The sequence below is a fragment of the Callorhinus ursinus genome, unplaced genomic scaffold (assembly GCF_003265705.2).
Source record: "Callorhinus ursinus isolate GAN/ISIS: 27379988/994484 unplaced genomic scaffold, GSC_fseal_2.0 scaffold13, whole genome shotgun sequence".
Classification (NCBI taxonomy): Eukaryota; Metazoa; Chordata; class Mammalia; order Carnivora; family Otariidae; genus Callorhinus; species Callorhinus ursinus.
In genome coordinates this window covers 14,130,256-14,152,941 of record NW_027397075.1, presented here as the reverse complement: position 1 = coordinate 14,152,941, position 22,686 = coordinate 14,130,256, and the positions used below count along the sequence as shown (strand labels likewise).

General features: G+C 62.0%; 4 protein-coding genes across 13 annotated transcripts in view; 2 read left to right on the top strand and 2 right to left on the bottom strand.

Annotated features, from left to right (window-relative positions):
• Nucleotides 1-237: 237 nt before the first annotated feature.
• E4F1 (E4F transcription factor 1) lies at nucleotides 238-10,208 on the top strand. 5 transcript variants are annotated; one of them, XM_025877183.2, is made up of 14 exons: nucleotides 238-403; nucleotides 3,009-3,160; nucleotides 4,148-4,253; nucleotides 6,530-6,723; nucleotides 6,829-6,949; nucleotides 7,107-7,259; nucleotides 7,359-7,528; nucleotides 7,868-8,077; nucleotides 8,309-8,414; nucleotides 8,573-8,790; nucleotides 9,059-9,257; nucleotides 9,350-9,492; nucleotides 9,563-9,625; nucleotides 9,714-10,208. In XM_025877183.2, the coding sequence occupies exons 1-14, from the start codon at nucleotides 238-240 to the stop codon at nucleotides 10,068-10,070; spliced, it is 2,358 nt and encodes a 785-aa protein (XP_025732968.2). In that variant the 3' UTR covers nucleotides 10,071-10,208. The 5 variants fall into 5 exon arrangements, with proteins under 5 accessions (XP_025732968.2, XP_025732967.2, XP_025732966.2 ...); XM_025877182.2 differs by having other exon boundaries at nucleotides 8,306-8,414; XM_025877181.2 differs by having other exon boundaries at nucleotides 7,107-7,268.
• Nucleotides 10,209-10,559: 351 nt separating this feature from the next.
• Nucleotides 10,560-13,205, top strand: DNASE1L2 (deoxyribonuclease 1 like 2). Of its 3 annotated transcripts, XM_073899657.1 has the most exons (7): nucleotides 10,560-11,450; nucleotides 11,541-11,629; nucleotides 11,736-11,819; nucleotides 11,901-12,001; nucleotides 12,091-12,203; nucleotides 12,360-12,611; nucleotides 12,910-13,095. In XM_073899657.1, exons 1-7 carry the CDS (start codon nucleotides 10,752-10,754, stop codon nucleotides 12,961-12,963), a joined length of 1,392 nt encoding a protein of 463 aa, XP_073755758.1. In that variant the 5' UTR covers nucleotides 10,560-10,751; the 3' UTR covers nucleotides 12,964-13,095. The 3 variants fall into 3 exon arrangements, with proteins under 3 accessions (XP_073755758.1, XP_073755757.1, XP_073755759.1); XM_073899656.1 differs by having other exon boundaries at nucleotides 12,360-13,205; XM_073899658.1 differs by lacking the exon at nucleotides 12,910-13,095 and having other exon boundaries at nucleotides 12,091-12,231; nucleotides 12,360-12,423.
• A 1,220-nt stretch (nucleotides 13,206-14,425) lies between these two features.
• On the bottom strand, nucleotides 14,426-20,511 carry ECI1 (enoyl-CoA delta isomerase 1). 2 transcript variants are annotated; one of them, XM_025877070.2, is made up of 7 exons: nucleotides 20,392-20,511; nucleotides 20,192-20,305; nucleotides 18,727-18,854; nucleotides 16,870-17,016; nucleotides 16,095-16,216; nucleotides 15,830-16,008; nucleotides 14,426-14,690 (listed from the first exon to the last, which is right to left on the bottom strand). In XM_025877070.2, exons 1-7 carry the CDS (start codon nucleotides 20,441-20,443, stop codon nucleotides 14,524-14,526), a joined length of 909 nt encoding a protein of 302 aa, XP_025732855.1. In that variant the 5' UTR covers nucleotides 20,444-20,511; the 3' UTR covers nucleotides 14,426-14,523. The 2 variants fall into 2 exon arrangements, with proteins under 2 accessions (XP_025732855.1, XP_025732854.1); XM_025877069.2 differs by lacking the exon at nucleotides 14,426-14,690 and adding an exon at nucleotides 14,697-15,601.
• An 844-nt stretch (nucleotides 20,512-21,355) lies between these two features.
• RNPS1 (RNA binding protein with serine rich domain 1) overlaps nucleotides 21,356-22,686 on the bottom strand; it is a 9,297-nt gene continuing 7,966 nt past the window's right edge. For all 3 annotated transcript variants that reach the window (XM_025877058.2, XM_025877061.2, XM_025877060.2), the window contains one exon: nucleotides 21,356-22,265. In XM_025877058.2, coding sequence (XP_025732843.1) covers nucleotides 22,166-22,265 — 100 coding nt within the window. In that variant the 3' untranslated portion in view covers nucleotides 21,356-22,165. The remainder of the gene's footprint in view (nucleotides 22,266-22,686) is intronic.

Here is a 22,686-nt window from a genome sequence, read left to right as displayed (position 1 = left end):
CTCCGCCGTCCCACGCCCCCGAGCAGCCCCGCCCCGTGCCTTCTCTCCGGGAGTCTGGCCCCGCCTCTGCGGTTCCAGGCCCCTCCTCTCAGACTCCGCCCCGCCGCCTGTCTGTCAAACCCACCTGGCCCCGCCCCGTCGTCCTCCTCTCGTCGTTCTCTCTGGCTCGCCTCAGCGCGGCCCGTTGTTATGACGACACGGTCGTAAATCCGCCATCTTCCTGCGGCGCGTTGCGACATGGAGGGCGCGATGGCAGTGCGGGTGACGGCCGCGCATACGGCAGAAGCCCGGGCCGAAGCCGGGCGGGAGGCGGGCGAGGGCGGGGTCGCGGCGGCGGCGGCGGCGGCGGCGGCCTTGGCCCCTGGTGGCTTCCTAGGCCTCCCGGCGCCCTTTAGCGAGGAAGGTAACAGGGCCTGACGGGGTCGGGCGCGGCCGGGGTGGGGACGGCGCAGTCCTGGCTGGAGGCGGCCCCGATGGCCTGAGCTGTGGACGCGACAGACCGTCCCAGATCCTGGTTCCTTGCGGACTTCCCGGGTCCCCAAGGGGGTCCTGTGTAGCCCTCCACGAGCCCCCCCCCCCCGGCTTCCTCAGACCTTCGGGCCTCTCCTACGGGGCGCCCATCACCCCGTGGACCTCGGTGCCCACTCAGATGCTCACAGGTGGTCAAGCCTCAGGGGCTACCCGTATAGGCCTCTACCATCGCCTCCACGGCCAGCCTTGCCCCTTAGGCCCGCGGTCCGGCCCGTTTTCGCCTGTCTGGGCACGGCCCTGCTCTCCTCTGGGCCCCCTCCCACTGCACCTGACGGGCCTCTAGAGCCCTGGCTGGGGTGGAGCTGGAGGCTGAGGGGGGGGGGAGGCGGGGCCTCGGGGCTCCAGGGCTCTGGGCTGGCCCTTGGGGAGACAGTAGAGCCCAGTGGTGGCGAGCCGGTGCTCTGCAGCCAGCCTGTGAGCTTCATCCCAGACCTGCCGCTTTCTGGCTAGTTGATCCTGGGCAGGTGAGCCTCCCTTTCCCCTTACAAAATGGGGAGGATGTTGCTGCTGCTAATAATGTGTTAGGCACTTACCGCGCCTTGTCATTTTCATCCTAAAACCAACCCTGGAGGCTCTTACTGTTGTTGTTATTCCCATTTTGTGGATGAGGGAAATTGAGGTTCAAAGATGTCAAAGTGACCAGGTCACTCAGCTAGTAAGTAGCAAGGACTGGATTGTGTGACTCCTCAGCCAGGTCCCCTAACTTCTGGGCTCTGCGGCCTTCCAGTGGTGGTGACAAGGAAGGTAGAGCACGTGGTGACCTGCTGAGAGCAGTGCCGCGGGCACACCCAGGGCTGGCTCACAGGTGCACTGATAGCTTTTCAGACTGAAGCAGGGCCTCTATCCTCAGCTCTTGAAGTTGGCCCGAGAGGAGGGGGCTGGCTGGTGCTACTGGGGTGGTGGTCCCTCTCTCCACAGAGCTCATATTCTCAGTACATTTTTTTTCTTGCTCCTTCTTATTCCAGCTGGGCAAGGGCAGGACCATTAGGGGCAGTGCCAACCTGGAGAGGGATCTCTTTGGAGGTTGCTGTGCCCTGCTAGGCTCGCTCCCTGTCCTGTCGGTGTTGTGTGGGTGGGGCATGTCCCTTCATCGGCAGCATTGAGTCAGACTTGGCCAGCGAGGTGGGTAGGTTAAGAGGCTGGTGGACACCTCAGTGCTTGGCTTGTGACTGTGAGCCATCTGGAGGGGGCTGTGGTCTTCTGTGGGTCAGTCATGGCTGTGGTTTAGGCTTTCGTTTGCTCATTAATTCAGAAGACGTTGACCAGGCTCCTTCTCTGTGCCAGGCCTGGGTTTGACCTTGATGTGGGGCTGCATGTGAGGTGCTGGGAACTGGTGGACTTTTATGGAAGCACAAGGAACATCCTCCCATCCCTTTGTGCAAATGGCAGGCCATCTGGAGTAGACCCTCAGCTTCAGGTTCTGGTTCTAACACTCACCAGCTGGGTGGCCTTGAATCTCAAGTCATTTTTCTGGAATGAGAATAGTCATCCTTATTTCCCCAGGGTGCTGGCTGGATTTGGTGACATCCCCAGGGAGGTGCCTGGCACCCAGTAGAGACTCAGTGAGTGGGAAGTCTCTTCTGTAGGACCTGGGGCAGGCACTGGCTGGTCAGCCTAGATGGTGAGGGGCTCGGGTGTGACGTTCCTGGGGTGTGAAGCCCCTGTGGGAAGTTCCACCCTGAGTGTCTTCAGGAGAACAGGAAGCTCCTGCCTGTTCAGAAACAGCAAAGCAGCAAGTCAGTGAGGAAAAAGGGTTATGGGTCAGGGTATCCTGCCTCTTCTGTCTTTGCCGAGGGCTGGCCTCTCAGCCAGAGCCCTGTGAACATTACCCCACTGATCCCCACTGCACTGTACACGCACTGTGCTGGCCCATTTTATGGATGAGCAGATGGACCCAGACATGGTCACTGAGGTACCGAAGGGCACACAGATAGCCCAGTAGTCTCTCTTTTTTTTTTTAAGATTTTATTTATTCGAGACACAGAGATACAGAGAGAGAAAACATGAGCAGGGAGAGAGGCAGGGGGAGAAGCAGGCTTCTCGCTGAGCCAGGAGCCCGATGTGGGGCTCGATCCCATGACCCTGGGATCATGACCTGGGCCGAAGGCAGATGCTTAACCATCTGAGCCACCCAGGCGCCCCTAGCCCAGTAGTCTTAATCCCTGGTCCTCTACTGTCCCTACTTGCGTGGGCGAATCCCTCCACCTCCTAGTTGCTCGCTGGGCCTCAGTCCCCTCATCTCAGAAGTGGGGGTTTTGGACACAACTAATTGTATGGTTGGGGCCACCACTTGCTGGATGCTGCTCTGCCTGGGGTGGGTGCCCCTTCTGCAGATCGCCAGAGGATGGGGGCTGGCACCCTAGTCCTCCCAGGGTGTTCTCAGCCCCTCTGGGAGGGCTGGGGAAGCTGCCTCTGCTTCTGATGGCACTCAGGCCTGGAGGCCCTCCCGAGCCCCACTGATCACAGGCTCATTGCAGATGAGGACGATGTGCACAGATGTGGCCGCTGCCAGGCGGAGTTCACTGCCTTGGAAGACTTTGTTCAGCACAAGCTCCAGAAAGTCTGCCAGCGGGCCCCCCAGGAGGCCCTGCCTGCAGCCCGTGCCACTGGCACGCTGCTGGCCCAGGAGGTGAGCCCCCGTCCCCCCGCTCCGCACATACCTGTGCCTGTGTGCGTTGCCCCCTGACAGCCGGAGGGGGGTGGGTGCAGCGGGTTCTGTGGCTCGCGGGCTGGATGGGAGACCGGCGTCTGCTCATGCGTGAGGGAAGGTCTGGGCCTGGCCCCCAAGAGCTTGGTGGTGGTCTAGGGTGGTCAGCTTTCTCAGAGGCCTCTGGCCGGAGCCTGCGCAGTTGAAGTCCCTCCTTTCTTGGAACCTCAGGGCCTGTCCTGGCTCAGGGCTTGTCTCCTGCCCTGTACACACAGTTCCTCTGGATTCCACAAATGGTGGCTCTGGGGGTCCTGCCACCTTGTCATAAAAATGGCCAACTTTGTGGTGTTGCGCACATGCTTGGGCTATACGCATGGTCTCATTAGGGCCCACAGTACTCTCGCGGGGTGGCATTCTCATCATCCTCATTGTATGGAGGTGGGAAAGGAGATTCTGAAAGATGTCAGCTGCCTCAGGTCATCACAGAGAGTGGCCTAGAAGCCATAGGGCTCACAGCTGCCTCATTCTGACCCTGTGCCCTTGTCTGGCCCCTCCCAGTGGTGCCCTTTCCTCCAAGAAGACCCCCGGTCCCACATACCTGGGGCTCTTCCCCTTGATACCCTGGCTGGGGTTGGTAGGTGTAGGTGCTGACCTTCATCCTTGCATAGCCAGCTGAGCTGCAGGCCAGGGCCACTGGCCACTTCCTTCCGGAGCCCTCCACATGGGTGCTCGGGGTTCCGCATTCAGCCCATGGTGGCCAGAGGCGTTTTGAGTGATGGGGCTGATCCCTTAGGCCTGGGATGGAGGGACGAGGCAGGAGTCAGGCTCAGAGCAGGGACAGGAGAGATGTTCGGGGGTGATGAGAGGCCTCACCACAGCCTTCCTACATGAACATAAACCCAAGCCTGTCCTCTCCAAGCCAAGGGAGCTCCGGAGCCCCGCAGATGAGTCCTCTCTGTCCCCTGGCAGGTGGTGCCAGCAGTGGCAGGCCCAGAGGAGCCCATCACTGTGGCCCACATCGTGGTGGAGGCAGCCGCTTTAACAGCAGACATCAGCCATGCACCTGACATTGTCGGTAAGCCAGCACGGTCCCACCGTGGCTGTCCACGTGTGGCTCTCAGCACAGCTGTTGCTGACCTATCAGCTATTAGTGGTCAGTACCAGAGGCTAGGGACCCTTGTTGCCCGTGTCTCTGCTGTCCTGAGAGCAAGGCCTGGCTGAGGAGGGCTGAGGCCTTCAGGGCTGAGCACCAGGCACCAGGCCTTGCCCTGCCAGGAAAGGGGAAGCATGGCGCCTGCACTCAGAGTCCTCACTTTGTGCGTAGTCATGAGCTGGCTGTTTCCTCCGGTTGCTTCTGCAGATGGTTTTTTCCCTGGTCCTTCTGAAATCTTCCCTGTTTTTCTACCACCCCCGGTTCCTGCTCCTTACCTCACGGTCGGCTCCGATGGATCAGGTTGGGGTATGCATGGGACGCACTTGCCGCTCCAGCTCTGTCCTGACCTGCTGTCTGACCTTGGCTGTCCCCTCCCATGTGGGGGTGGCAACTCCAGCCCTGATTCTCACTTGGCTTTTATGAGCATATAGAGCCAAGTCAGCCTCTTTGATGGCTCTTTTTAAGTCAAAGTTCTCTACTGATGTAGGGGAGGGGGAACCCTCAAAGGGCCGCCAGGGGCTGGGTGTGTGCCCTGCAGGAGGGAGGCTGGGCGGGGCCTGCTGCCAAGTTGGGAAGGCCATGGTTGTTACCTGGCGGTCTGCTGGGCAGGAGTCTTGGCAGGTGCGAGAGTGGGCGGCCTGACAGGATACGGGCTTGGGCAACAGGTAGAACTTGGCCTTACGAAGTGCTGGGGACCAGCTGGGGCAGGAAGGGAGATGGAGACCTCAGGGAGGGGAACGTCAGAGCAGGCCTTTCTGCCAAGGTCCCACCTCAGGGAGGTGGCAGGACACCTGTCCCCATCTCTGTGCTATCTGACATTCCTGTGGATGGGGACATTCGCCCGTGCCACTCCGGGACAGGAATGTTGTCATGGGGGAGGTGGGGCCGCACTCCGGCCCTGGCATGGAGTTTGGTTTCTGGGGTGAACAGTGTCATATGGGAAAACAAGTTCCCTGGGCTCAGGCGGTACCCAGGGGTTCCAGACCCCTGGCCAGCCAGGCCCCTTCCCAGCACCACAGCCTCCAGCCAGCCCGCACCTGCTGCTCGGCAGCTCCGCCCTGAGCTCCAGGGGCTCCTTTCTGGCACCTCCTGTCTCTCTTGCCCCCTTGGGTGCCCCAAATGTCCCCTTGGTGTTAGCTGCTCATTGGTCCAGGTTGGCTAGAGTCCTAAACTGCCAGTTCCTGGCATCCTAGGACTGGAGGATCTTATTCCTTGCCGGGCCAGGGGCCTCAGGGGGCGGGGGCTGTGTAGGGGGTACCCGTACCAGGCCCTCTTGCCTCTTCCCTGCAAACAAACTTGCATTTCATCTCTGGACTCAGGGCAGCCATGTTCCTCCTTCCTTGACCCCTCCGTCCGCTCTGTGTCATGCCACACTCTATCTCAAGTTCTTGCTTGGCAGAAATCCCTGTCTTTTGGGAAGTTTGCTTCTGGGGGTGGAGGAAAGATAGAACATCAAGCACAGCAGCCAGGGCATGGGCTAGAGATGTCCTTAATTATTTCTGAGTCATGGTGCTTCCCTTCTGTTTGGGAGAATGGCTTGTCAAAACACTCTACCCGTCCGATCGAGATGGTTTCTAAGAGGCGGCTTTACAACCATCCCCCACACATCATATTTCGGAGCAGAACTCGTGAAGTGTGTTTACAGCTTAACTTTGCACGTTGTCAGATCTCTTCATCACCCGTGAGAGGTGCTAAAGCCCGGCCTCCTTCCTCAGGCAGTCCCGGGTGTCTCGAGAGCACTCATTCATGCTCCTAGATGCATCCCCAGCCTCCCTGCCTTGAGACACAGCGGGTGATCCCCAGAGGCAGCCGCCTTACCTGTCAGGGGAGCTGGTGCCGTGAGCAGGGCAGACAGTCCACCCCCCATCTCCGTGCTGGCACTCGCTTGTCCCTTGAGGTGGCAGGACTCCTGCCCACATCTAGTCCTGTGCTCCTTGGCTTAGGAGGGGGCACTGGTGCTCATGCTGGGTCTCCCCGCTGGGAATGGTCTGGGGTCTTGGAGCTCCTCTAGGCAGCTCTGCAGACTCAGAGGAGCTGCCTCCCACTCGTGGAGCAGGTGCCAGGCACCGGGGCTGGAGGGTGGTTGGGACAGCTCCGCTGCCCCCTCCCTGCCCCCCTCACAGTGTTCCCCGCTAGGGATCCGAGGCAGCGGCAGGGCCCGCAGCCTCCCGAGGCTCGGCTGACCCCTCTTTCCTCAGGCGGCGGACACATCAAAGAGGTCATTGTGGCTGCTGAGGCAGAGCGGGGGGACGGTGAGATGGCAGAAGCCCCAGGCAGCCCCAGCCGTCAGGGCCCTGGGCTCAGCAGGGATGGCGAGCAGGCTCAGGTCAAGCTGCTGGTGAACGAGGATGGCCGCTACGTCTGCGTGCTGTGCCACAAAACCTTCAAGACGGTGAGCCCGGGGGCCGCGTGTGGGGCTGAGCCGGCTGCTGGGGCCGGGCCTCCTTCCCCTCCTGCCCTGGGAGGCGCCTGAGCCCCACTTGTCCCCTCCCCCCAGGGCAGCATCCTCAAGGCCCACATGGTCACCCACAGCAGCCGCAAGGACCACGAGTGCAAGCTATGTGGGGCCTCCTTCCGGACCAAGGGTTCACTCATCCGGCATCACCGGCGGCACACAGGTGAGCCAGGCGGGGACTGGGGGCCGCCCGGCACACTGCCACCGGCCCTGCTGGTGCCCCGGCCTCTGGCTGGCCGTGAGACTGTGGCTCCGGGCCTGTCTTCCCCGGGGCCTTAGGCTGTTGGCCCTGCCCAGGGCTGACTCTGTTTTCTCCACAGATGAGCGCCCCTACAAGTGTGCCAAGTGTGGGAAGAGCTTCCGGGAGTCAGGTGCGTTGACCCGACACCTGAAGTCTCTCACCCCGTGCACAGAAAAAATCCGCTTCAGCATGAGCAAGGACGTGGTTGTCGGCAAAGAAGACGCGCCTGCAGGTCAGCGAGGTAGGGGCTTCCTGCCCTGGCCCTGGCCCTGGGGGCCACCACCCTGGTTGGGTGGGTTTCTTTACGCATTCTCTTGGTTCTGCCTTAAAGGGTCTGGCACCTCCCCTGTGGGAACGGTCCCATCTTCATCGGCGACAGGCGAACCTATGGAGACCTCACCCGTGATTCACCTGGTGACAGATGCCAAGGGCACTGTCATCCATGAAGTCCATGTCCAGATGCAAGAGCTTCCCCTGGGCATGAAAGCCCTGGCCCCAGAGGTGCGGGCCAGCCGGGGGGGTGGCCTCTGTCTGCCCAGTGCCAGGCTCTGTTCTGGTCGCTGGCTCCGGTGGGAGCAGGACTGACCTGGTCCGCCTTCCTGGTGCTCGGTCTGGTTGCAGGGGGGATGGGATGCCAGTGGCATGCCAGAGGGCAGCGAGGGACAGGGAGCTGGGGGGGAGGGGGAGAGTGAGGGTGGGAAGAGCGGGCTGTGGGGTTCCCCGAAGCATTCCTCTGGGTGTGCTCGGTGCCCCCCCTGGGGTCTGCCCTGTGCAGTGGGTACAAGTGGGTGCTGTGTGCCAGGCCGCCTGGCCAGCTTCCCCCCCTCTGCCTGCCCACAGCCCCCGGGCCCCGAGGAGCTTCCCTGCTCTAGCGAGGGTGGCCGTGAGAACCTGCTACACCAGGCCATGCAGAACTCCGGCATTGTCCTTGAGCGTGTCAGCGGCGAGGAGGGAGCCCTGGAGCCAGCCCCTCCTGCCTCACCCAGTCCCCAGACCCTGGGAGATGGTCCCCCAGAGCTGCCACTGCTGGAGGTGGAACCCGTGGAGACAGTAGGTGCCTGCGCTGCGACGTGCTCCTTCGAGGCTGGGCTGGACCTCAGCTACAAAGGCACCACCCCAGCCTGGCAGCCATCCTCCTTGCTGTGCTGTTTACTGCCTTTTTGGGGCTCATGATGGAGCTTGTGGGGTTAGGGGGGGTGCCATGGGTCTGTTCTTGGGACTGCTAGGGTCCAGCCTGCAGTAGGTGCTGGAGGCGTGCTGTGCCCCTCCCCGCCCCAGCAGGTGGCCAGTGGGGCCTCTGCTGTGCCCAGGACCCACCCGTGCCCTCAGTGCAGTGAGACCTTCCCGACAGCGGCCACCCTGGAGGCCCACAAAAGGGGCCATGCAGGTGGGTGGCAGGGGAGGGTGGGGGGGTGGGGCACAGAGCAGCAGAAGGCCAGGATGGGCCTTGGGTGTGCGGTGGGTGGCTAGATTGGTCCCCCGGGTGGGCAACAGGCAGGGGGCCCTCAAGGGGTGGACCCGGCCTGACCTCGTGTGCGGCCCCAGGGCCAAGGCCGTTCACATGCGTGCAGTGTGGCAAGGCCTTCCCCAAGGCCTACCTGCTCAAGAAGCATCAGGAGGTGCACGTGCATGAGCGCCGCTTCCGCTGTGGAGACTGCGGGAAGCTCTATAAGACCATCGCCCACGTCCGCGGCCACCGGCGTGTCCACTCTGATGAGCGGCCCTACCCATGTCCCGAGTGTGGCAAGTGCTACAAGACCAAGGTGGGCCCTCAGGCCCTGGACCCTGGCACCTGACCCCCCCCCCCGCCCTCCAGTCCACCAGCTCCCCTGCGCCAGGCCAGATCCATGCCGTGTTCCCTGCCTCCCAGTCGCTGCCCTCCCTGCCCGGTCTCTCCTGACCACGAGGCCTCTCGTCCCTCCTGCCTGGCTCCTGGGCCCTTTCCCTTGGCCCACGGGGGGGGTGGGGGCAAGAGAGTGCGGGCTGAGCCGTGGCCGAGGCCAGGTGGACGCTGATGGTGGGGCCCCACAGAATGCCCAGCAGGTGCACTTCCGGACACACCTGGAGGAGAAGCCGCATGTGTGCCCGTTTTGCAGCCGAGGCTTCCGGGAGAAGGGCTCCCTGGTGCGGCACGTGCGGCACCACACGGGTGAGAAGCCCTTCAAGTGTTACAGGTGCGGCCGTGGCTTCGCCGAGCACGGCACGCTCAACCGGCACCTGCGCACCAAAGGTCAGGGCCGTGGGCAGCGGGGGTGCAGGGGGGGAGGGCCGGGAAGTCGGCCCTGCTGATTGAGCCCCCCTCCTCCCCCTCCCCGCCCACAGGGGGCTGCCTGCTGGAGGTGGAGGAGTTGCTGGTGTCTGAGGAGAGTCCCACGGCAGCCGCCACCGTACTCACTGAGGACCCGCACACCGTGCTGGTGGAGTTCTCATCGGTCGTGGCTGACACCCAGGAGTACATCATCGAGGTGGGTGCGGGGCCACTGGGGCGGGGCCGGGGCCTTGGAGCGGCCAGGCTGACGTCTGACCCCTGCCCAGGCCACTGCGGATGACGCAGAGACTAGCGAAGCCGCAGAGATCATTGAGGGCACCCAGACGGAGGTGAGGGGCCGGGAGAGGGCTGGGGGGAGGAGGGGGTGGCCTGGTGCCCTCCCCCACAGCCCCCGGCTGAGCCGTGAGCCGCCTGCAGGTGGATAGCCACATCATGAAGGTGGTGCAGCAGATCGTGCACCAGGCCAGCGCTGGACACCAGATCATCGTGCAGAATGTGACCATGGACCAGGAGGCGGGGCTGGGCCCAGAGGCGGCCGCGGCCGACACCATCACCATCGCTACGCCGGAGAGCCTGACGGAGCAGGTGGCCATGACGCTGGCCTCGGCCATCAGTGAGGGCACTGTACTCACGGCCCGTGCGGGTGCAAACGGCGCCGAGCAGGCCACTGTGACCATGGTTTCATCGGAGGACATTGAAATCCTGGAGCACGCGGGCGAGCTGGTTATTGCCTCACCGGAGGGCCAGCTCGAGGTGCAGACGGTCATCGTCTAGCCTGGCCGCCCGCAGGCTCTCGGGGCGGGGCTGGGCAGGGGCGAGGACCCACAGAAGGGACACAGAATGCAGATGTTCAGAGGGGGTGTGGGAGTGTAAATAGTTTTTTGTTGCTTTACAATAAAACATGAAAATCCACTACTTGTGATGCCACTGCCCCAGCTGGTTCCCCTGTGGCAGGTTCCCCTGTGGCAGCCCCCTGCCTGCCCGGTCCCCGCCCACCCGGCCCCCCTGCAGACTCACGCGCCTCCCGCTGGGGCTGGCAGCACCGTGGCAGTGCGTGGGCATCCCTGGCATGTGGACAGGCAGCCTGCTGCTGCCGCCCTGCCCAGATGGAGTCGTGACCCCAGCTTCCCCAGCCCCACGGAGGTGGGTGGGAGGGGGTGCTGCTTCATGGCCTCCAACCCTGGGGCTGTCCAGGAAGGGGGGAGGGCAGGGCACCCAGGCTGGGAGGGGACAACGGAGCAGCAGGGGGAGAGCTGCCGGGAAGGTATTTACTGAATGCACCGCCTGCCTTTTCTCAGGGGGCACCCCTGATGGAGGGAGATTCTGGATGACCTAGTTTGGGAGAGTGGGGGTGTGAGGACAAGAACAAGTCCTGGACCTTGGGTGGCTGACCCTTTTGTCCAGTCCTGACATAGTTTTGGGGGGGCTAGCAGGGTCACGGGAGCCCTGGTTCTGATGGGTGCGGGAGCAAGCTCAGGGTGGCTGCCCCTGCCACCTTGCCCCCAGGGCTCTCCCTGGGAACCGGAACCAGCAGTTCCAGCGTCCATCTCCGCAGAGGGGGTGGGGCCGGAGCAGTCCAGCCCCTCCCTGGACAAGGGCCTCAAATACCCTCCTGGGCCCTGGCGCCACAGCTGCTTTGGCCAAACCCGGGGAGCCGGTCTTGTGCCACAGACACACCCCCAGCCTGGATCTCCAACCTCAGTCCTGAGCCTCAGATACCGCCCCATCCACATCCCAGGTGAGTCCAGGGACAGGGCTGACCAGGGGCCTGGATGGGGATGGGGTCCCTCTATTTGGGCCTCAGTTTCCCCAAGGAGTAGAATGGCCACGGTAAGCCTAGTGCACCATTGGGGAGACGTGGAGACGCAGGGGAAGGATGCGCCTTGGACCTCCGAATCAAAGGTCCCTGCCCGGCCCCTGGGGCTGGGGCGGAGAGGGGTGGCTCTGTGTCTGACGCCAGGTCCGCGCTCAGGAGCGTGTCTGTCCCTCCCAGCCCGCCCCCTCTGCGCCATGGGTGGGCCCCGGGTCCTGCTGGCCGCGCTCTGGGCCCTGGGGGCCGCCGGAGCAGCAGCGCTGCGCATCGGAGCCTTCAACATCCAGAGCTTTGGCGACAGTAAAGTGTTGGACCCGGCCTGCGGCGGCGTCATTGCGCAAGTGAGGCCGGGGACCGGGGGCGGGGCCGCAGCTGGGCTTCCCGGGTGGATCCGCCGCGCGTGACCCCGCACCTGCCGGCCCCTCCCCCAGATCCTGGCTGGCTATGACATCACGCTGGTGCAGGAGGTGCGAGACCCGGACTTGAGCGCCGTGTCCGCGCTCATGGAGCAGATCAACAGGTGCGGGGAGGGGGGCGGGGGACAGGGCCCAGCGTTCGGAGCCCAGGCCCGGATCGCGGGGCTTGGTCCCGTTCCTTGACCCCGGGCCTGGCCCGTGTCTCCGCAGCGTGTCCAGGCACGAGTACGGCTTCGTGAGCAGCGAGCCCCTGGGTCGGGACCAGTACAAAGAAATGTACCTGTTCGTCTACAGGTGAGGGGCGGGGCCGCGGGGCCCGGGCGCGCGCGGCGGGATGGGGCCGGCTCAGCGTGCCCGCCCGCCTCCTTCCCCCAGGAAGGACGCGGTGTCGGTCGTGGACACGTACCAGTACCCGGACCCGGAGGACGCTTTCAGCCGTGAACCTTTCGTGGTCAAGTTCTCGTCCCCCCGCTCGGGTGAGGCGCCCCGCCCCCCCTCTCCCGCGGGCCCCACCCGCCCGCCTCCCGCCGCCCCCGGCCCCGCCTCTGACCCGCGCCTCCCGCAGCTGCCGGGGAGTTAGTGCTCATCCCACTGCACGCAGCGCCGCACCAGGCCGTGGCGGAGATCGACGCTCTCTACGACGTGTACCTGGACGTGATCGACAAGTGGGGCACGGACGTAAGCCCCACCCCCGCCCCGGGGTCCTGTGAGCGCGTGCGGGGCTGGGGGGGGGCTTCGCGCGTGCGCGGGGTTCGCGGTGCTCGCGCATGTGCGTGTGTGTGTGTGTGTGTGTGTGTGTGCGCGCGCTGAGCCCCGGCGCCGCGGCCCCCGCAGGACTTGCTGTTCCTGGGCGACTTCAACGCGGACTGCAACTACGTGCGGGAGCGCGACTGGCCGTCCGTCCGCCTGCGCAGCAGCGAGGTCTTCAAGTGGCTCATCCCCGACAGCGCCGACACCACCGTGGGCAACTCGGACTGCGCCTACGACCGCATCGTGGCGTGCGGCGCCCGCCTGCGCAGGAGTCTCAAGCCCCAGTCTGCCGCTGTGCACAACTTCCAGGAGGAGTTTGGCCTGGACCAGGCTCAGGCGAGTGCGCGCGCCCCCGCTTCTGAACACAGCGCCCTTAGCGGCTCGCTTCTGGCTGAAAGGATCATCTGGGATGGCAGAAGATGCCCTTGGCCTCTTCTCGCGTGGGGTCTCCAGTCCGGGCCCCAAACCACCTGCAGGCTGCACAGTGGGCGCCATCCCTGGCCGGCGTGGGGGAGCAGGGGTGGGGGGGTGCGGGTGGTGGAGGCGGTGAGGGGGTGGTCGTTTTCCCAGGTGGGGCCCGAGGGAGGACAGGCTGACCACGGGGCCGCTGAGGCTCCACCTCCTCTCCCTCCAGGCCCTTGCCATCAGCGACCATTTTCCTGTGGAGGTGACCCTGAAGTCGCACTGAAAGCCCTCAAGGCCAGACTCAGGCCAGGAGAACAGCCCTACAGGGCTCCTTCTGGGTGGCTGGCCAGCCCCCAGCAAGGCCGCAGGGCAGGGTTGGCTGGACAAGCGGCTACGAAACATCACAGGATCAGTCTGTTTGCCCATCTGTGAAATGGGCTATCTACCTCATAGGGTTGTGAGGAGCAGCTTGCAGAGCGCGCACACGGCTGTGCTCAATAAACACGAGCGAGTGCTCAGCCAGGACCACGCTGGTCAGCTTCAAGGCCTCCGTGTCCTTTCTTAGGACTCAACCCCTCTGAGGCCCAGACTTTGGTCCTGCAGCCCAGTGGGTCCTGGGTCCCCACCCCCTAGGGGACAGGGATGGCCTGGCCTGCCCATTCACTCCCTGCTCGGGACAGATGCCCTCCAGACCAGGCTGGCTCCAGAACGCTGCTCCCATGCTTGCTAGTGGGAGCTTGTTGCTTTCTTTGTGCAAACCATACATGCTTCCAAGAACCCGTGCTGAGTGCAGCTGGGCATAAACACACAGCTTCGGTGTTGACACGCAAGGCCAACCTCCCCGTCCCTGATGTCCCTCCTGCCCCCTGATTCCCAGGTCCTGCAGACCTCGCAGACACTTGTATCAGGGGTCCTGTCCTGCCCAGCAATGCAGGGAGCAGGCAGTCAGGAGCCCCCCCCCCCAAGTCCGTGGGCTGCCCTGGGACATCTGGGGAGCCCTTCAGTGGTGAGCAGGCTGGATTCCTCACACAGCCCAGGCAGGTGGGACCCACACACCCCTTGTGCATACATAGCCCCTTCCATGGGGCCACCCTGGGTCGGCTCCTTCTCAGAAGCCCTGGGCCGGGCAGAGGCTTGTCAGGGAGAACCGCAGCCTGTGTCCTGGAGAAGCCTGTCAACCAAGGATTGGGAATGTGCAGAACTGGGGTACAGGGGCCCAGTGAGGTTTCTGGTTTTGGAAACAACTCCACTTGGGTCTGGGAAGTGGCCTGAACCATATGGAGGAAAAACCTTTGTTTCAAAAGTCTGGACGAGTTTTCTGGTGTGATCTCTCTAAGACTCGGGCTCCTGCAGCACAGACCCACCAGTACTGCCTCCCATGCCCCTCGCTAAGCTCCCCACCCCAGTCTCTGGACCATTGCGCCCCCTCTGTCTCAGTGGGCGGATGTAGTGGCCAAAGAGCTTTCCTCTGGGGGGATCCTGTGTGGGTCACTGGCCCACAACCTGGGGATGAGCCCCCAGCAGTCAGGCAACTGGGTAGCTAGGGATGGGACCACACAAGGACTTTGTTCCCACTTCTGCTCTGGCAAAGGGGACGCTCAGCGGCGGCTGTCACCAAGGTCCAGCATGGCCCGGCCTACCTGCCAGCAGAAGAGGTGCTCGTGGGGGGTGGTGGGCCCTTGGGACACTGGCTACAGGGAACAGGGCCTTCTAAGAACATCAGCAAAATGAAGAGCTGCAAGTACTTTTACATTGGAAAATAGCTTGTTTAAAACCCCTCGGAATCAGAGGGTCCCCGGAGGGGTGCATCCGGCTCCAAGCCCCATGGAGGCAGCCCAGCCCCTTAGCCTTTCTTCTGTTTGAGCTTTTCTAAGTACGCATGCAGAGACTTCTGGACGGAGTCTCTGCAGATGAAGCGGACAAAAGTCTGGATGTCCGCATCGCGCTCTGTGAGCAGGCGGTCAGCTGTGGGCTTGCGCATTAGGGTCTTGGTCAGCTGTCGGGCGTGGTCTACAGAAAAGGGCCCAAGTGTGAAAACCCATTCTGACACCGTGGCATCACTCCCAACCTTTCCAAAAGAGTTCCAGCAGAAACTCTGGCAGGAAACTTAGGACATACAAGTAAACAAGCAAAATGAAAACCACCCCTTCCCCATTGCCTACCCAGAAGCAGAGAAGGTGACACTGTGAAAACTGCCTCTTACCCCGTCCCTTTCATTACCCAATATTACGGGGGGTACTTTCCACATCACTAAGTACTCGTTCACAGCACAGTTAGGTCAGTGAACCTGGCCCCCCCACGGCCTGGGAGCTAAGAATGGTTTTTACACTGTCATGGAGTTGAAGAAAGGACGTTCTGTGACCCGTGAAGATTATATGCAATTTAAGTATCAGCACCGGCACGCTCACTGGGTCACAAATGCTCTGGCTGCCCTCATGCTCCAGCGCCACCGTGTGGCCGAGACCAAGTGACCCACAAGGCCGACCATCTCCCTGGCTCTTGAGAGACAGTCCGCTGATCCCTGGTCTCCATCAGAGTAGATATAACCAGCCCAATTTCTATAAACAGATAATAGTCTGTGCGGTGGGTTGGGAGTGGACCTAACCACAGCCTTAGAATCTGCATGTGGCCTTATTTGGAAAAGGGTTTCTGCGGATGAAGTTAGGATGAGATCCTCTTGGATTTAGGGTGGACCCCAAATCCAACGAGTGTCCTGACCAGAGAAAGGAAGAGGGGAGCCTGGAGACACAGACACGCAGGGAGGCCACGTGGAGGGAAAGCAGACTGGCGCGAAGCATCTAGAGGCCAAGGATCGTCTGGAGCCGCCAAAGGCTGGATGAGGCAGGAAGGAGCCTCCCCTAGAGCCTCTGGGGAGAGCACGGCTCTGCCCAAACCTTGATTTTGGACTCCTGGCCTGCAGACTTGGAGAGAATGCACTTTTGTGGTTTTAAGGACCACCCCTCCCCCCTACCCCCGCCATGTGGTAATCTGTTGCAGTGGCCCCAGGACTAAGCCAGTCTGCTGTTATAAAACAGCACGTTCCTGATATGCACAAGGCCCCCTCCCAGGAGAACCCCATGCTCTCACCAGGAGTAACAGGCTATGGGGGGTGCTGGCTGCTGGGCCTGGCCCCTCCCCGTGCTCCTCACCTGGAATGGCCAGCCACTGGGCCATCACCGACCGCGCCGTGCTCTGCACCTGGTCTTCAGGCACAACCTGGTCCACCACGCCCACCCGGAGGGCCTCTGCTGGCGGGAAGAGCAAGCCCAGCTGCAGGGCACGCTCTGCGGTGCGGTACCCGACTGTGTTCACCATCATGTCTTTGAACCTGGGACACATCCACTTGTTGGGGGCTCCCAGGTGGACAGGCTTGCGCCAGCGTGAGGTGAGTGCGGGTGCAGCCCCCAGCCTTACCAGAAGGGGGCCACAATGCCCAGCCGAGTCTCGTTCAGCCCTATGGTGTACTTGGGGTTGTTAGCCAGGACCCGGTAGTCACAGGTGAGGGACAACAGGCAGCCTCCAGCTGGGCTGACGCCCTGCAGGGGAAGAGACACCACATGGCTTTGTGTGCTGCCGTGGGCGGGCGGGGGGGGGGGGGTGTTCCTGACTGTATTCCAGAGAGCCAGGTCCCAAGGAAGAGCCCCCCTCCCCGTCCCCATGGTGCTGCACCCACACTGGCTGGGCTGGGTGTGTACGATGGGGACTCGGGCTTGGCTGTGCCCGGAACCCTTCTGTCGGGGTCGCAAAGCGCCCCCCAGGACCCATCTCCATCCCCAGCAGGACATCCCAGGAACCCCAGACTCACACTGCCCTCACCTCAACCATCCCACAGCCTCAGAGGTGGCCTGTGGAGTCTCCCTGACTCCCGCCAGCCTCCTGTCCCCTGGTTCAGACCCTCTGGCACCTCACTGGGGGGCCCCTGCCATGTCGTCAGGCACACGGCTTCCTGAGCCTTAGCAGCCCCTGCCTTCCCAGGCCAGGCCAAATCAAGGTTTCCAGGGGTGAATCTGACGCCCTCCTTATGCCCCCTTCCCATGCAGCCCTCTTGCTGGGCCCTGCCTCCACCCTTGTCACCTGGTCATACTGACCTCTGCACCTCTGAGGGCCTCCCCAACCCTTCCCGAGGGCAGGGCCCCGTCTGTCCCGTCGCAGTGAGTCAGCGGGGCGGTTGAGGCGCGGGCACACTCACGTTGATAGCAGCAATCACCACCAGGTTGGACAGGTAGAACCGAAGCCACATTTCCTGCACAGCCTTCCAGTACTCCATGTAGTGCTCGGGCTTCCTCCCGCACATCTCCGTCAGGTCCAGGCCGGCGGAGAAGATCCCAGGGTGGTCCTGGGGGCGAAGGAGCCAGGGGCCCTGTCAGAGTCCATCCCCGGCCAGCCAGAGGTCCCCAGGAATGCTCCAGAGGTGGTGGGGAGCCAGAGCTGGGGCTTCGGGGCACACGTTCTGATCTCCCCCCAAGGTCAAGCCAGCTGCAGACGCCAGGCCAGGCTGGGAGGTGTTGCTGTCAGAACACAGCAAGCCAAGGAGGGGACCGCAATGAGCCGAGAAGCGAGACCCCTGCCCTGGGGAGTGGCTGAGAAGGCGTGTGTCCTGTGCAGATGCCCCGGGTCGTGACACAGCCACCAGAGGGGAGAGGAAAGCGAACACAGGTGGGCAGGTACAGCTGGGACAGAGGACGGCTTTCCAGCCAGGAACTGCTAGCCCAGACGGCAAACTGGGGTGCGGGTGGGGGGGCAGGAGGGTGACCGAGCGGCCATCATGGGAAAAGCCTGCACGTGGGGCTCCCGAGTGGTGTCACGATGTCCCTAAGCAAACGAGAATGAGACGGCACAGAGGCTTGTCCACGGTCCTACCGTTCGAGGAAAGCAAAGGCAAAGAATGCTGTGACAGAAGCTGCTGTCATCCTAGTGGGGGACGTGCTCCGCACCGACTAGAAAGGGTGAAATTTCTGCTATTCAGCAACAGGTCTGGAGGGGGCCAAACTGTGTCTTGGAAAAAGACGCAGACCCACCTTTACCCCTGCCCCCCACCGGAACCTACAAACGTGACTGTCTTTGGAAACAGGGTCTTTGCCGATGTGATCAACACGAGATCACAGGAGAGCAAGGCACCCTTCTAAGGAGGAGGGTGTTTGGACACACAGGGCAGAAGAGGCGGGAGTAGAGGCCAGGACCCTCCGGAGTGGAGGAAGTAAAGAGGGAGCCCCACGAGAGAAGGCCCCGCTGGTGCTGGGAGCCCTGTTCGTGGTCCTGTGCCACGTGTCCTCACATCACCCCAACGTCACCCTGCCCACCGTCATCTGCTGCGGGCCCCGCCGGGCAGGCCTCTGCTCTGGACACGGCAGGCACACAGCCAGGACCACAGTGCAGGCCCATTTATGGGGAGATGACACAGCCCCGGGGAGAATGTGGGCTTCCGAGGGACGGAGGCTGACGGCGCCACCCGGAAGCCAGAGAGGCAGAGGGGCCCTCTCTTCGTTGCTGAGGGACGGAAGTTCATCCTTGCGGCTCTCTTGGTTTCAGAGCACAAGAGAGAAAAGGGCATGCTCCGAAACAACATCCTAAATGGAGCATTTTCAGAAATTATCTGGAGCACAAAGTTCCCAGGCAGTTACAACCCGTCCAGGCAGATCAGCGGTAACTGTCACAAGCACCCACACCCAGGGGCATCCTACCCTCGGAGCTGCACCGAAGAACCCCCTCCTCCACAGGGCAAGGCTCTGCTCTGCAAAGCCCAGCCCCCCAGCACCCACTGGCCATGTGCATTGGGCCTACCTGAGAGCCCCACAGCTCAGAGCTGTGACAACACCGGGCCACACCCAGGACAACCCAAGGGTTTAAGGAAAGCAGGTGCATGCCCAGTGGGCGTTCCGAACCTCGTCTGTAAGAAGCTGGGACCATCTGCCTTTGATAATGGCAGAACCGAGACCTTCTCACTGGTCTCTGTAATATGGAGGCACATCTATCGGGGGACACGCATGTGACAGGCAGACGGCGCCTGAGTTTGGACCTTGAACTCGGGGAGCTAACGAGTACCCACCGACGTGAGGATGATGCCACGGAAGGTCTTGTCGTTCTCCAGTTTCTCCAGGCTGATGAGCAGCTCGGTCAGAAACTCTAGGCTGAAGCTGTTCACTGGGGGGTTCCTCATCTTCACCACAGCGACCCCTAATGTGAACAAGAAGAGGGGAGGGCTCACAGTCAGTCCGGGGAAAGCACACCCAGCCAGCCTGCACCCTCAGCCTGGCCAAGGTCAGCGACAAGGTTCTTTTGTTTTCAGTGCAGGTGAGACCCACCTAATGTAAAATCACCATTTAAAAGTGGACAATTCAGGACTGTTAGGTACCCACAGTGTCGCACAACCACCATGATCTACTTGCAGAGCATGTCTAATCCAAAAGAGGGCCCTGTGCCCATCAGCGGTCACCACCCCTCCCCAACCCCTGCAAGCGATCGTCTACTTTCGTCTCTACGGACTTGTCTACGCTGGACATTTCACATGAAAGGAAGCATCCAATCTGCAACCTTTCCTGTGGCTTCTTTCACCGAGCCCCATGTTCTCAAGGCTGAGCCAAGCTGCTGTGTGGGGACCACGTTCTGTGCACCCACGCACGTGCTGGGGGACACCTGGGTTGGTTTCACCTTTGGCTCTTGTGAATCACGCTGTTGTGAACGTTCGTGTGCAAAGTTTTGTCGATCCTTTTCTCCCAGATGCAAGTGCTCCGTCCCCAGGGGATGAGGAAATGGCTTCCGTTTCTTGAGGAGTGAGTGAGCAAACTCTTAAGACCAGATGTGCAAGGAGGAACTCCCTTTGGGTGCTCTGGTTCACGCTTGTTTAAGGACAGAGGCTACAGACATTGGCGGCCTGAGGTTCTCCAACTCTCCCCGGTGTGCTCATGAGTCCTGCCAGCGCCTGGGGCAGGGCAGCTGGGGCCATGGGTGCTCACTGCCTGCCCAAGGACAGACCCCAAGGGCTGCAGAAATGCCCCCCGTTCACTGAGGGTACATTTCTCTGGGCAGAACCTTACAAATCTCCGGATGGTCAACACAATTCTCTAGGGGTGACAACTAAGTCCTGAAGGCAAATGGGCTCTTTGGAGACCTCTGATTTCCAAGAAAGAAGTACTTATTAACTGGCTAGCGGCATGTTTGTGTGCACAACAAACATTTTCCAGAAGCGAGCTTCTGAACTTGTTTCAGACTCAAGTTTCTGAGGCTGACTGGATTTTTTTTTTTTTTTTTTTTTGAGAGTGTGCAGGAGTGTGTGTGTGGGGGGAGCTGGGGGGTGAGGATGTGTGGGGATTCAAGCACCCGGATAGACAAAATCTGACTTGTCTGCCTCCCTGGATGAGACTAACGCCTGTCGGCGTCCAGAGGCTCCCGGGAGCCGGGGACGAGAGTCCGGGCACTGCGCGGCTCCCCAAGACTGCGCCCTTCCTGCACGGCGGGAAACCGTGGGAGGCTGCCTCGCGCTGGCCCTGACCTGCGGCCCCGGGCGCGCTTACCTGCCGCCGGGTCCGGCTCCACCAGCACCCGCGGGCTCCCAAAGCAGCGCACGCCGTCCCCGCCGCCGGCCGCCGGCCCCGTCCGCCCGGGGGCCACGCGGAGGCCCCGGGCCCCTGCGAACGACAGCGCGAGGCCTGTTAGCCTCGCCCACCCGCCGGCCGCGGCCCCCGAACCCCCCCCAGCCCCTCGAGTCACGCACAGGGTCGGTGCAGGGCACGCGTCAGGACGCGCATTCCCACGGCCAGCGCCATCTTGACCCGCCGGAGTCCGCTGCCAGCCCAGGTCCACGCCCCGCCCCGCGGCCCTGCTCCGGCAGCCCCGCCCACTTGGCTCGCAGGGTATCAAGGCCGCGTGACCCGCCGGCGAACCCCGTGCGCCGCAATGGGAAGTTTGCCCGCTTCCCCTGCCGTCCACCGGCCAAAGCTAAGCTCGAGTCACTCGGGCAGGACTGCTGAGGACCGAGGTGGCTGCACCGAGTCCCAGAGGGTTGCGAGCTCAGGCGGTGACAAGGGACTGTGGCGGAAGTCCCCGCTACTCCGGCATGTGAGCAGCAAAGGCAACCAGATGACAGCAGGGCTGTCTCTCCAACTGCACCCGCAGACTGCAGTACTAGGATCGGGGGCTACCGGCAGCTGCCTCCCGTGTGAGCTCCGCCTCGGCCGCGGGTGCGGAGGGGAACAGGAATCAAGCGGGTAGTTGAGGCAGGCATAGCGGACTAAGAGCAGCCCATTCACCTTCCCCTTCTGCAGCTGGGCAGCAGGTGCCCACACTCCTGGCAGGAGCCCCCGCCCGGCAGCTGGATGAGCTGGGGGAGCAGGAAGCCTGTGTGCTACCTGGCAGGACGCTGCCTGGCGCTGACTGTCCAGTCTGCACAGTGAGTGACTGAGACTTTAGTTTTTAACGTCTGATGTGTTTCCACATCTTCCTTCAACACAAAAGCATGGCTGAGTGGCCGAACAGCCTCGGCTGCCCAACAGGGAGCATATGGGTGGTAAAATCTTCTCTTCTACGTGTCTCCGGCAGCAGTGAGCGGGCACTCTGCGGAGCCAGCCAGCAGCTCTCCTGGCTCAGAGACTCTGGAAAGGAACTAGAATGCAGTCCTGTGTTTTTAATTCCCTCACAGTTTGTGGCCAAGGACAGGAAAGAGGCAGTGAAGCCAGTACTCACTGTATTCTAATCCTCTTTATTCAACACAATCCCTTCATTCTACACAACAAAGTACAAACACAACGGCGCCTAAAATGCTACAAGTAACAAAACTCAAAACAACAAATTTATAGTACTGACTGTACAATAAAAGCCGAGAGAAGCAATGTACATGTTGCCCAGGTAACCTGCAAGACCACCCTGAGCAGCAGCTGCGGCAGGGGGGTGGTCCGTGATGACCCTGCAGAGCTGGCTCTCCTTATGCTCACCAATTTCAGAGGAAGGGAGACGTGAGTACACGTAGAAACAGAACCATTTCCCGGAACTAACATGGGCCGTTTGACCACAGGTGCTGGAAGAGGAGCCGATCAGGGGAGCAGGGCCAGGCGAGTAGGAACGGCAGCTGCACCCAGGTGCACCCTTTCCTGAGGGACCCTGCAGACCACCGAGGGCAGGACCGGGACCCCCGACCGGCCCCCAGTCATTTGTGGAAATGAAACAGGTACCCCACCCCCAGGCTGGGGCCACACTACCACCTGGAGCCCTGCTTTGTCCCTGCTGGCTTTGCCACTGGATGGACTCTCTTAGGACCTGGAAACGTGGGAGCTTTCTAGCCAGAAAACTGGAGGGCATGCTTACAGGCACAACCCCAAACCATGGACACTCCCCTGGAACTCTGCCTTCAGAGGAAATGTCTCAGTTGCTGTCCTCAAAGCCTGCCCTGAGTGAGGAATTTCTTTCCAACCAACCCTCCTTTGGCTAGAGAAGTGACAAAGCTGAAGTGGATGGGATCGAAGTCACAGGGCGCAGAGCTCCGGGGGCCCTGCTTATCGGGAGGAGTTGGAGCTGGAGCGGCTCCTGTGGCGGCGGCGGCCAGGGGAGCGAGATCGCCGGCGCACGGGGGACCTGCGCCTTGGGGAGCGTGACCTACAGGAAGAGAAAAGACCACATCACACATGGAGGTCGACATCCCAGACACCAATCCGCGTCACAGACAGCAGGGGCAAAGCTGGCTTCTAGAAGGAACAATGCTGTACGGTTTCACAGTCAATGCTTTCAGTCAGGATGGCTCCAGTGATGGCATGGACACAGAGCCCTTGGGAAGGAAAAGGGGATCTGTTGGGGAGACCCCCTTTCCTGAGGGCTATGGAAAGGGCAGCTCAACACCACTAGCAGAGGAGGGCCAGGCTCTGGCCTCTGCCAAGGGACTTGGACTCACCTCTCCTGACCCTTCGTGTGTGTGTGTGTGTGTGTTTTAATATCAGAGGAGGGCCAGGCTCTGGCCTCTGCCAAGGGACTCGGACTCACCTCTCCTGACCCTTCGTGTGTGTGTGTGTGTGTGTGTGTG